At 42.4% G+C, this 13,679-nt stretch overlaps 1 protein-coding gene across 8 annotated transcripts in view; it reads right to left on the reverse strand.

Moving 5' to 3' along the window:
• Window positions 1-2,221: 2,221 nt before the first annotated feature.
• Window positions 2,222-13,679, reverse strand: part of RELCH (RAB11 binding and LisH domain, coiled-coil and HEAT repeat containing) — a 119,902-nt gene continuing 108,444 nt past the window's right edge. For all 8 annotated transcript variants that reach the window (XM_043540211.1, XM_043540210.1, XM_037893271.2 and 5 more), the window contains one exon: window positions 2,222-4,093. In XM_043540211.1, coding sequence (XP_043396146.1) covers window positions 3,973-4,093 — 121 coding nt within the window. In that variant the 3' untranslated portion in view covers window positions 2,222-3,972. The remainder of the gene's footprint in view (window positions 4,094-13,679) is intronic.

Consider the following 13,679-nt stretch of genomic DNA (forward strand, 5'->3'; position numbering starts at 1 on the left):
AGCCAAAAGTGTCTCTTTAATGTGTCTCCTGTTGCTCTTTATAGCACATAATATTGAAACACTCTGTGATTTAATTATTAACCAAAGCTATTATATATATGTTAAATGAAACAATGAATTCATGCTACTGTGGCTTTTTTGGGTGATGTTGATCGCTAATTTGGCGTTTGAACCACTGAGGTCTGAGTATCACTGACATAGAGTAGTAGGATGTCATCTTCTATCAGTTACTGTTAGCTCATGTGGCAAAGATATGTGTGAAGAATCTGAAGTTCCCAACCCTGCTGATGACCCAGGGGGGTGTCAATATAATAGCACATTATGGGATTTCTATTTTTCAGGTTGTTTTTCTAAATCCCTAGGAAATTACATACACACAAATACTTTAAGAGAACATTAAGGATGCAAAGTCAAGCATTGAAAAAACTAGGAAATGCCAGAATTAAGGCTGCCTCTGCAACCTTAATTCTGCCCCTTTGTGCATACACATTCTGATAGTCTTTAATTACATGATCACATACTACATTTTCCACAGGATTCCTGCCTCATTCAGTGCACAGGATAAATCTGCTCTGGAGATGAATCAGAACTTGCAGTAATGGAGATTTATCTATAGAACTTCTACCTGGTATGTTGCAGAAGTTGGAAGGTGTAGTGAATGAGGCAGGGGATTATAGGCAGAGAACTGACAGTCTCATGATTAAGGCAGTTAAATGCTGCCATAAAGAATTATTTTCTATTCCTGGCAGTGACACAGAGTTCCGATTTGATGCTAAACAAGTCACTTAAACCTAGGGTGACCAGATGTCCTGATTTTTGAGTCTTTTTCTTATATAGGCACCTATTACCCCCCACCCTTTCTCCTGATTTTTCACACTTGCTGTCTGGTCACCCAACTTAAACCAAACTTTTCACTTGCGGTCACTAATTGTGTGTTCCTCATTTTCTGGGTGCCTGATCCCAGGGTCTGATTTGCAGAAATGCTGAACATTCACAGCTGCAACTGAAGTCAATGGGAGCTGTGCTTTGAACATATAAAAAGTGCTATATAATGCTGTATATTTTGAAAAATCTTGTATACTTTTGACCTCTCTGTGCCTCCTGTCTATAACATGAGGGTAATACCCCATTCATCTCACACAGGTGTTGTGAAAATAAATGTATTATGTTTGTGATGCACTCAGATACAATAGTAATGAGCGCCACAGAAAAAAACGTGGAAATTAAGTCTTTATTCAGAGCAGTGTTTGAATAGTGTGCAGTAAATAAGGCATTCCATCACAGAACAAGAAAATAAAATACAGAATAGTTGCGCCTTAATTGAGAGCAATGTCCCTTCAGTGCATTGACTGAGACAGGGTACCTGTGGAAGAAATAGTGTGTGATCATATAATTAAACACTATCAGAATGCATATGCATGTGGCTGATTTGAGGATGCACAGGCAACCTTAATTTTGGCATTTCCTAACTTTTCAGTGTTTGACTGTGCACCTTTGAATGTTTTCAACATGTTTGTGTGTGGGTGTGTAATTACAGACAAGTTTAAACATCTCAAATGTGCACCCACAGCACTGCCCTGACAGGCATACCCATCCACCACACACGGACTTATCTCTGTGGTCACAAAACTTCAATTCTTCCCCCTTAATTGTATCGGTGTTGCCCAGACTCCAGCCTACTTACAATCATCCATCCAGAGTCCATAAAAATACTACTTAATGCTTGACTCGATTGTATATGGAGGGCTGTAATTTCTCATGATTCACGAACATTCCATTTGACTCCAATTACACCAGTATGGTTGCACACGGATCCCGAGTCTTAGAATTTGCTTAGATGTAAAACATAAATTGACAAGGGTCCTTGGGACCTCATGAAGCATTCAGGACTTTGATGGACCTTATAAGCTGTGCCCCATTCCTTTCCAGTCTCTCCAAATGTGGAGCTTTGCTATGGGAAAGCAACTCCTGTGTGACTTTCCATCTCCTGTCTTTCCAAGATGAGGCCCACATCTGTGCCAGGCATACTTTGTAGATCAGGTAAACTAATAATGTACACATGCCTGTAGGTAGGCGCACACACACACACACACAAACATGCACACACCACAATACGTATGTATAAAAAAACCAGAAATTGGAGGGAAACTGAGGAGATTCCTTGCAGCCATTTGGGTGTAGCAATCTTTCTTTGTGATGCTTAGAAATAAACATACAAGGCTCGTATGCAAAACTCTTTATTTATAACAGAACAATTGACAGGAAAGTTAGCCACTTCCAATTCTTCAGGAACGTCTTCATCATTTCACAGTCAGATAGTGTGTAAGAGCATAGTTATTTCATGGAGCTATGGGAAGGAACTCAGCTGCCTGTTAAAAGGCCTCTCGTACAGTGTAAAAAGGATTGTTGTGATATGGGTGTAGCAGGCTCTCACTTTGCAAGTATGTTGGGCAATGTGCATCCAGTGCCATTAGGCAAAGATACAAAGTAGTTAGGACTATTAGTAGTGAGTATTAGCTATGTGCCTGGGGAGCATTACATTCACATTCTCTTTCAGAAATCTATCCTTTCGTTATCTATCCATTCCTTTCACTTCCCCAATTGCCAAAAAAAGTTAATATGTCAAATTCTAATGGTATTGTGACCCTTTCAGAGAATCTCTCACTTTTTCCATTTAGAATTTTTGTTTGACATGTGCACTTTAGTTTACATTCAGACGCTTACATTAACCAAAATATAGTGGAAGTGTCCATAAGAGCAAGGACAGACTTGGAATTTGTGAAGACGCTTTTTTGTCAATGTTTGTCAAAGGGATTAAAAAAACCCTAATAATTGTTAAAGACACTGCTTTTAAAGATTGCTTTTATTCTCTAAAAATAGGTATATGGATTTTATAAACACGTACATAATCTACTTGAGAATATTTTAGAGACACTTTGTATGTCACAAATTCTCATTAATTTATTATTTAAAATATTTTCTTCCAAAGTCTGAACTGAGGGTTAGATAAGCTAACCAGTCTAATTACTGCTTTTAGCCATCAGACTGCACACTACTGTGCAGCGAGGGGAAGAGGAGATTGCTCTTTTGCGTATGGTTGTTCTGTCTGTAGACGTCTCTAGTGCAGTGTATTGGCTCTGAGCCGAGGATCTTACAAGACCCTGGAAGAGTCAGACCCTTTTAGCTTGACTACTTGGTCAGATTTATCTTGATCATCAATTTACTTTCTTTCATCAGGGCATGTGCCTTTCAGTAGGTAGACTAATAGTTAAAGTGCTTCAGTTAAAGTAAAAAAACAAACAAAAAACCCCTCAACAGATAGAAGAGGTTTATCTGGAGAATCTGATCAACTCCTTACAGAATATGCACTGAAGTATCTGAAATGCTGAAAGTTTCCCGTGGATCAATGTAGTGCAAGTAGTTCTATACATTATGTGCTCCAATTCCTCTAGACTGGAAATGTACAGTACTTACAAAAACACAATCCAAAAAGCAGAGACTTGTGCTGGTGGCTCTTCCTTGTCATTTTAGAAACATAAAAAATTCTGCACTACTTTTTCATAATTTAAATACATAAGTAATCTCCACTTTTATTACTTTATGACAATGACTTCAAATTTACATTATTTTAAGTACCATTGTAATAGCTCCGTGTATAATACTTTGCTGATATCTTGTCAGAAAATAAAATAAAAAATACCTTTCACTATATAAAAAATGCTGGAAAGACAAGAACACAGAACAGGGACTTGGTACAGACTATGAATTCAGTTTTATATCAACCACAGTTAACCCAAAAATTAACAGATACACAGCGATATTCAAAAGCAGTGCAAATATCTTTGGAGGTTAGAATAAAATTATACTACAAGAACATCAGACAGGGGAAATAAAAAGGCAAGAACTTCAAGTACAAGGAACCAGTCTGCATGAGGTCCATCTTAGTGTTTATTTGAATTTCTTTTCCCAATTTTACTTCTTCCTCTGAAACACGTTAGCCAACATGGCACCGGATGTAGTCAGCTGGCCCATTTTGTTCAAAAACTTGGTCTTTGTATCTTCACTCACAAGGCTTGCAGCAATTGACATTGAGCTAGGAAAGAGAGTTAAGAAATGAGTTACATAAGAGAACTAAAAAACTCCAAAGAATGCTGTGGTTTGCTGTTTAATAGGCAACGTAAGTGTCTTATCAGCACATTCATGGTTTAAAAATCATGAAAGACTAGGCTGTTATGAATAGCTATGAAAAAGCCACACCCAAGGACACACTTGGTTGACAAGCCTACATACCAGACAAACAACAATTTCCTTCCAGCCTCCACAGTGGTAGTGTGTCTCAAGCACCATCAAAGCTTCTATATTACTTGTGCACCTCAGGGTCCAATAGCACACTCAACCCAAATGACAGGTTTCAGAGTAGCAGCCGTGTTAGTCTGTATCCGCAAAAAGAACAGGAGTACCTGTGGCACCTTAGAGACTAACCAATTTATTTGAGCGTAAGCTTTCATGGGCATAAGCTTTTGTGTAATGACACATCCACTCCCAGTCTTTATTCAAGCCTAATTTAATTTGCAAACGGGACACCATTAAATTAGGCTTGAATAAAGACTGGGAGTGGATGTGTCATTACACAAAGTAAAACTGTTTCCCCATGTTCCCCCCCCCCCCACTGTTTCTCACACGTTCTTGTCAACTGCTGGAAATGGCCCATCTTGATTATCACGACAAAAGGTTTTTTTTCTCTCCTGTAGCTAATAGCTCACCTTAACTGATCACTCTCGTTACAGTGTGTATGGTAACACCCATTGTTTCATGTTCTCTGTGTATATATAATCTTCCTACTGTATTTTCCACTGCATGCATCTGATGAAGTGAGCCGTAGCTCACGAAAGCTTATGCTCAGATAAATTTGTTAGTCTCTAAGGTGCCACAAGTCCTCCTGTTCTTTCAACCCAAATAGTAGTTTTCCACATTCATAGTTCCAGGAAAACGTAGCCCTAGAGGTCCTTCAAACAGAGTCCTACTGAAGCACTTTAAAATGCCATTACATATTCTTTTGAATATCTTTAGAAGTCCTCATGTTAATGTTAGTTTAATAATTTGATGATTACTTCTCAAGGATGAATGCCTTTGTGAAGCATCCACTCCGTCACTGTTTAGTTGGAAATATAAACTTTAAGCCTTCATTTGTCCAAGTACTATAGATTTGGAAGACCACATCTAATCTCAAATCAGATTCAGAAAAGCAATAAAGCCAAAACTGCTGAAGGTAAGAAACCTGAATGTGTGGCAATAGGTTTTAAAAAGCCATACAGTCACACAGACACTCCTCTGGAATTTGTAATGAACTGGAGTGTTCAACTTCTCGGTAAAGAGATAACGGTCACTACAGTAGAACTGTGTCACAAGGCAGAGCATTCCTATAAATTAGTATCACAAAAGGCAGAAGTACTAATAAATGTGCTGCACTTCCTGTACTACATCAAGACATTTGTGGTTAAAATGTCAAGGCAAACTTTCTGTCAACATAATGCAGCACCAAGTTTTACTAAAATTAAAATGGAGTCCTCCTTATAAAGCTCAGCAGGGACTCTGACTATTTGATAATTATCGAAGTGCTTACAGCATCCAAGTTCACAAAAACGAATTTCCTGAAATCAAGACACAGCACCAACATTTCAAACCTTGACCAGGATGTCAAGGCAGGTCAAGTAAGTGAAAATTAGTTATAAATTGTTCTCCCATAAGCCAAAAAGGAAGTTACGTACCTGTAACTGAAGGTTCTTCGAGATGTGTGGTCCTATTGGTATTCCGAATGTGGGGGCATGTGTGCCATGCGCCGGAAGGTTTTCTTAGTAGTGTCAGATGACCCACATGTGCGTCCCCTTGTGCTCTCAGCCGAGGGTATAATCAGCTGTGCGGGTTGACGCCTCTCCAGTGATCCCTCTTACTCCTGAATAGACCAGTTCACAGCAGAGAGGATGGAGGGCAGGTATTGGAATACAAATAGAGACCACACATCTGGAAGAATCTCCAGTTACAGGTAAGTAACCTCCTCCTCTTCTCCAAGTGATGGTCCCTATAGGCATTCCAAACACGGGTGAATAGCGAGAGTGATTAGTGTGGAGGTGGATGCGAGGCTGTATGAGGAAATGTAGTCTGCAGTATGACACAGCCCACTGCAGCGTCCACAGCCGCCCCTTGGACAATGGTGTAGTGGTATATGAACATGTGTACTGAGTGCCACGCTGCTGCTCAACAGATGTCTGGCCATGAGATGTCCACAAGACAGACCAATGTGACGGCGTGCATTCGTGTAGAGTGCACTGTAACTATCAGGTGGCAGTACATCGGATAGTGTGTAGCATTCATGGATGCACCCAGAGATCCATTTGGAGATTCGCTGGGAGGAGAAAGCTTGACCCATGGACTGGTTGGCAATGGTTTCAAACATTTTGGCCGATGCGTGAAAGGCGTGGGTTCTGTAGAGGCAAAACACCAACACATGGCTGACTTTGAGGGAATGCAGCATCCTGTGTGCATGGGAGGCGTGTGGTTTGGGACAGAAAACAGGGAGGTGGATGCACTGATTAAGATGGAACTCTGACACCACTTTTGGCAGGAACTTAGGGTGTAGCCGTAAGGAAACTTTATCCTTGTGGAATACAGTGTGTGTGTGTGTGTGTGTGTGGGGGGGGGGGGGGTGTCAACCATCCTGACTGCCAGTTTGCTGACCCATTTAGCTGAGGTAATGGCCACTAAGAACATGCCTTTCATGGAGAGATGTGAGAGGGAGCACATTGCCACTGGCTTGAAGGGTGCTCTAGTGAGGACAGAGAGAACGAGATTGAAGTCCCACTGGGATGTGGGCCAGAGTACTGGTGGGAAGGTATTGGGGAGACCTTTCATAAAGCAGATGGTGGTAGGGTGCATAAACACAGAGGAACCCCCTCCATTGGGAGAGAAAGGCACTAAGGGCTACCAGGTAGATCTGTATAGAACTGAGGCAAGGCCTGACATCTCAAGCTTGAGGAGGTAATTGAGAATGATAGTTATGGAGATTGTACTCTATAGATGGTGACAGCGGTGAAACCATGAGATGAATCGTCTCCATTTAACTTGGTAGCAGGCTCTGGTGGATGCCCTCTTGCTTTGGGTAAGGATGCGTCGCACCAAGGTGGAGCAAGCGTTGTCTACCCCGATCCTCAAGCAAAAACCAGGCTGCAAAGTGAAGAGGGCCCAGGTTGGGATGCTGGACTCGGCCCCGATCTTGTGTGACGAGATCTGTGAGTGTTCTAAAGCGGAGCAGTATTCAGGTAGGGAGTCTGAGGAGGTCTGTGAACCAAAACTGATTGGGTCAGAATGGAGCTATGAGTATTATGGTAGCTCAGTCCCATTGGACCTTGCATTATGGGTGGATGGGAATGGGGGGAGGCATAGCAGAGGTCACCTGTCCAGGGCAGGAGAAGAAGTGTCACCCTGCGAGTCCTCCCCCATGGCTCCCCTGGAACAATAAAGAGGCAACTTGCAGTTCTCGTGAGTGGCAAAGAGATCCCAGCTTGGGGTGCCTCATTTGAGGAAGAGGTAGCGAAGAGTGGCATTGTCCAATTCCCACTCATGGTTGAAGTAGAGAGTCCTGCTGAGCATGCTGGCCAGGGAATTTTGCGTGCCCGGGAGCTACATGGCTTGGAGCTTCACATGGTGTTTGATGCACTGGTTCCAAAGGTGGATGGTGGACTCTGAACAGAGAGAGGGAGACTTGGTGCCATCCTTCTTGTTGATGTACACTACCGCTGAGATGGTGTCGGACATACTTGAATGTGGTGGGATTGAATGAAAAGAAGAAACACCTAGCACGCAAAATGGACTGCCCTCAGTTTGAGCACATTTATGTGCATTCTGGCCTCTTTTGGTGTCCAGACACCCTGGGTTGTGTGATGGTCTAGATGGACCCCCTGAACACCAAGGAGACTTCTGTTGTGATGGTGGCCTGCAGGATGGGAGAGGTGAAGAGGGTACCGACCACGACCTTGGAAGAGTTGGTCCACCATGTAAGCAAGGTCAGAACCGCCTGGGCAATAGTGACTCTGGCCTCCAAATGGTCCATGTGGGGTCTGTAGATGGAGAGGATCCAGAATTGGAGGCAACGTACGTGTAGATGTGCATGTATTGTCTTGGATATAAAGGCTGCCATATGTCCCAGGAGGGAAAGGCAAGGGTGGATCATGGTGTGTGGGTTGTGGTGCAGTTCTGCAACTATGGCTGTCAGCGTTGTGAAGCAGTCTGCTGGAAGGAAGGCCCATGCCACAATTGAGTCAAGCCACGCCCCAATAAAGTTGATTGTGTAGGTATGAGCATGGATTTCTCCTCGTTGAGGCAGATACCTAGAGTGGTCAGGAGAGTACGAAGGGCAAGGATGGCAGAGATGAGTTCTTGTCCAGGTAGGGGTATACAAAGTAGCTGAGGCGGCCCATTTGGGCTGCCCGCGACAGTGAAGACCTTCGTGAAGACTCATGGAGCCACTGCTATGCTGAAAGGGAGGACTTGGAAGTGGTAGAGGTAGCGTCCCACCTGGAAATGGAGAAATTTCTGGTGGGTCGGGTGAATGTTGATGTGGAAGTAGGTGTCTTTCATGTAAATAGTAGCAAACCAGGCCCAATGAGGAATCATAGCACTAGAAGTTATCTTGAGAGGTCATCTAGTCCAGTCTCCTGCACTCATGGCAGGACTAAATATTATCTAGACCATTCCTGAGAGGTGTGTTTCTCTAAACTGCTCTGAAAAATCTCCAACGATGGAGATTCCACAACCTCCTTAGCAATTTATTCCAGAGCTTAGGAAGTTTTTCCTAATGTCCAACCTAAACCTCCCTTGCTACAATTTAAGCCCATTGCTTCTAGTCCTATCCTCAGAGGTTAAGAACAACAATTTTTCTCCCTTCTCCTTGTAACAACCTTTTATGTACTTGAAAACTATCATGTCCCCTCTCAGTCTTCTCTTTTCCAGACTAAACAAACCCAATTTTTTCAATCTTCCCTCAGAAGTCATGTTTTCTGTGGCTCTGGCTGGTATGGAGGTGGCAGCAGGATGGGTGGTGTGCGTGCCGGTGACTGCTCCGGGTGGGCAGGTATAGGGATGACCGTCGGTCCCTCCATCCCTCCAACCATGGAAGCTTAGACACCAGTGCGACTGAGTCAATATGCGACATCTTACCCGACCTGGTTTGGGGAGGAAACGATGCGCTTAGGAGCAGCTTGACAGGGACCTGCTCTTATGCCCATGAGAGTGCTTCTTATGCTCGTGCCAGGGCTTCTCCTTGACTGCCAGTGGAGTGCTGGGAGGAGTACTCACCGCCAGTGACGGACACGGCACCAACAGTTCTGGATCCGAGCGAGCATGTGGCCTCATGGCTTCCTCCATTAGATATTTTTGGAGGCGGAACGCCTCAGTCTGAGTTGGGAAAGATTTACAAATCGTGCAACGAGCTGCAATGTGAGCCTCCCTGAGACAATACAGATACTGCTGGTGCTCGTTGCTCATGGAGAATGAGCACGGACAAGAAACAGTTTTCAAACCCCGGAGCATGGAGCAGTCCCAGGAGGGTGGGGGAAGGGAAAGCTTACCCCAGATGGGGTTTTGCTATAACAACTATATACAACTATCTATGCTACCCACCAAAAAACAAAACAGAAGCACACGTACAAGAATGATAATCGAACTAGTGAAGTCACTCTCTAGTTAAAAAACTAACAGTGTGAAGGAACAGGGGTTCTGACTCCATGGAACAGTAAGAGGGAAGTGGAGAGGCGTCGACCCGCACAGCCTATTATACCCTCGGCTGGGAATACGAGGGGAGACAGGATGCACATGCAGGGTAACGGAGACTGCTAAGAAAACCTTCTGGCGCATATGTGCACCCATGATTGGGATACATATAGGAACCATCATTTGAAGAAGAATATTCTTTACCTGGAGCACAGGGGCACTCAAAGAGAAGACATTATGTTCTATTCTATCTCCATAAACAAAAAAATAAAACCATGCAAGTACTTTACATCTCATCCTCACTTGCTTGAATACAGAAATGCATTTTTAAATGATAAAAGTATCACTTACGCCATAAGAGCTAGTTTATTATACATAACATGTTCATGTTACTATTGCAGCATCCTATCAACCCTGTCTTTTCTTTTGATCTTTTTTCTTCTAGCTATTGAGTCTTGCTATTATCTTAGATTAAGTGCTGGGACAGAGATTGCATTATATGTTTGTACAGTGCCTGCTACACTAGGGTCTTGACCCATGGCTAGGACCTCTATATACTACTGTAAGATCATATGCTGTAGGAATACTTTGAAAAACTTATTTGCCATAAAATGAAACAACAAATCAAATGTCTCAATATTATTCTTAAACTTTATTCTATTTAATATTATTCTATAAACTTAACATTTCCCAATATCCAATTCTGCATCTGAGCCCCTAAATCTGCATTTGGATGTCTAGATGTCTATTTAAGAACATAAGTGTGAAACCTGGGCTCACAATATCTCTCTCTTTAGTCAGCATATGACAAAAATCACCTTCTTACATAACGGCTCTGCATATATTGGGCTGATCTGACACTGATTAAGTGAATTTAGCGTAATTTCATGATTTATAACCTTGCAAAAGTGAAAAGTTACCATAAAAAGATCTCTTTGGCAACAGTCTATAGCAGAGGTGGGCAACCTACAGCCCGTGGGACCATCCTGCCTGGCCCTTGAGCTCCTGGCCCCTCCTGCGCTGTCCCCCCTCCCTCGCAGCCTCAGCTCGCCATGCCGCCAACGCTCTGGGAGGCGGGACTACGAGCTCCTGCCAGGCAGCGCGGCGACAGGGTAGGCTCCAGCCAGGCGGCACAGCTGCCAGACATGCAGCTCTCCACCGCATGGTAAGGGGGTGGGGAGCAGGGTTGTATAAGGGGCAGGAGGTTCCGGGGGGCAGTCAGGAGACAGGGGCAGTTGGATGGGGCCGAGGTTCGGGGGGGGGGGGGTCAAGGGATGGGGAACAGGGGGTTGGATAGGCATGGAAGTCCTGGGGGGGCCTGTCAGGGGGTGGGGGTGTGGATAGGGATCGGGACAGTGAGGGAACAGGGAGCAGGAGGGATTGGATGGGGGTGGGGTCCCGGGGGTGCGGTTAGGGGTGGGGGGGTCCCGGAGGGGGCGGTCAGGGGAGAAGGAACAGGGGGGGTTGGATAGGTTGGGGGTTCTGAGGGCATAGTCAGGGGATGGGAAGTGGGAGGGGGCAGAGGCCAGGCTGTTTGGGGAGACACAGCCTTCCCTACCCGGCCCTCCATACAGTTTTGGAACCCCAATGTGGCCCTCAGGCCAAAAAGTTTGCCCACCCCTGGTCTATAGTCTCAAACTTTAATATTAGGGAAGTATTTAATATATTTTAAATTGTCATTTAATGATATCTGGCAGTCTGAAAACATGGAGAGCCATGTGACCAGTCAGCTCTGTGGATCAGCAGCAATCTGCAGATGAGTCTGGGAACTACTGGTAGCATACTTTGCTTTTAGCTTAGCTGCTCTAAGAAAACTGTATTGTCAAGATGCAAGCTGGATTTCATAACCAATATCCCTTTGATTTGACTATCAAAGAAGGGGATAATGATTATATAAAGAATCAAAATTTTTACTTAATACCAGCTATTCAGGAACTAGAAGTCACTTCAACCTATGTTATTCAAGTCTGTCCCAGAAAAAGCTGTTTTAGAAGGGAAAGTAGTTATTCCATGCATTAACAGTGAAAGGAAATGCACTGGGCTAACTTCAGAAAAGGAAGAAAGCCTGGGCTCAGAGACAGCAAAAGAAAACCAGTCTTAAACTGAGAGATATCGGGCCCGATGCTACACAGTGAACTAATCAATACGCACTGAAAGACATTTTATTTTCATTCTGAAAGTCTCATATGACAAAGGTTTAGGGAAACATCAGAACTTCAGAGACACAAAGTGCGAGAGGTAATATTTTCTGTTGGTAAGAGAGACAAGCTTTCGAGCTTACACAGAGCTCTTCACATCTGGGAACGTACTCAGTGTCACAGCTAAAGAAAATGTCAGTTTCTGGAATACTTTAGAAATTAGAACAAATTCAGAATCGGGAACATTAAAGTTCAGATTTTCACAGATAACATTCTTACAACAGTATAACCCAGACAGGTGGAAACATTTAAAAACAAGTATGTCTATGAAACATGTCCAGGATTACCAAGTTTAAATAGTTAAACATGTTGATCAGGTGAGATATCTTATAATTCGGTTGAAAGGTTTGAGAGGTTTTTTTTAATCGTAACAGCTTAAAAGCCAGTAGTTTATGTTATTAAATGATGCAGCCATGCAACAGTTCTTCTGTTTTCTCATAAAAATATAATTCATGACACAGAAAAATAGTGTTTAAACATTAACTTGACTGATGTCTACATGTATTACATGCTATACAGTACTCCCTTCAATTTATGGTGAGGCTTCGGGCCAAAACATTCAGAAAATCCATTCATATTACTGTGCACTTTGTAAAATCACTTTTTAAAAGTAAGTTGGTTATTTAAGATCAAACTCTTTTGTCATACATAAAAATGAGTTTAAGAAAAACTGTCTATAAACAGCTTTAGGAGTTACAATACTTGACATGTTTTGTTTTTATATCACAAAAGCATATTCCTTTTGTGATCTCAGAATCTCTCTAATCAACGTTTCTAATATAAGAGGTGAAAATATGGTGACCTATAGTAAATAAACATCTACAACTGATTTTGATTAATTTTATTTTTTGTAAATGTATTTGGATAGAGTAGTCCTTGCATCATGTTCCTAAACACTGGTAACTTGATTGCCTTTTGGCTACATTTTTATAAAGGATTTAAATGTATTTAAAAAAAAACAAACCACTTAAAGGGTATCTAAAGTTTCTAATAAAATGACCAAGTTTTGATTTGGCTTTAGGAGGACAGAGAAGTTTGTGTGGACATATCTTAAGTCATAAAATATTTTCTATCAAATTTCGACACGTTTTTGAAAAAATATTGCAACAAAAATCTAATACTGAAAAGATACAAAAAAGGGAAGGTTAAACAAAGGAAACAAGCGTGACACGTTGTGAAGACTTCTCTTTTTCAATCTTACTTCTCAGTAGTTAGCATTCAAGAGGGAAATTAATTGGATGCAGCGTCACTGATGCACACGTAATACTTATATTTGTATCCGCATTGCACAGGAAGTACTCAATGTGGTATCAAAATGTTTTCTTCAGTTGTAAAATGTTACATTTTGATTCAAGTTTTTTGCTACTACAGTGCTCTTTACTAATTTGTTTTTAAGACTGCAGTTAATCTAAAACAACCATTAGACTAAAGCTCCAGAGAGAGAAAAAACAGTATGCCTTATTCAAAACCAACCCTGTACACTTAGAGAGATACTTAATAGAAGAGAACACATCATCATCCCCCAAAGTAACTCCTCTGTTCAATTAAAAAGAGCAGCCCATCAATGCTTCTAAGTGAAGAGAGTTGCTTTTGACTTAAGGCCAACTCTCTCACCTTCCTAAAGGAACCTAGGTTATGTTTACACGGCGTCACAGCACAGTCTGCAGGAGTGAGAGTTGCACAGCACACCAAAATGTTGTGCTCTAACTGCCCTTT

The sequence above is a fragment of the Chelonia mydas genome, chromosome 2 (genome assembly GCF_015237465.2).
Source record: "Chelonia mydas isolate rCheMyd1 chromosome 2, rCheMyd1.pri.v2, whole genome shotgun sequence".
Taxonomy (NCBI): Eukaryota; Metazoa; Chordata; order Testudines; family Cheloniidae; genus Chelonia; species Chelonia mydas.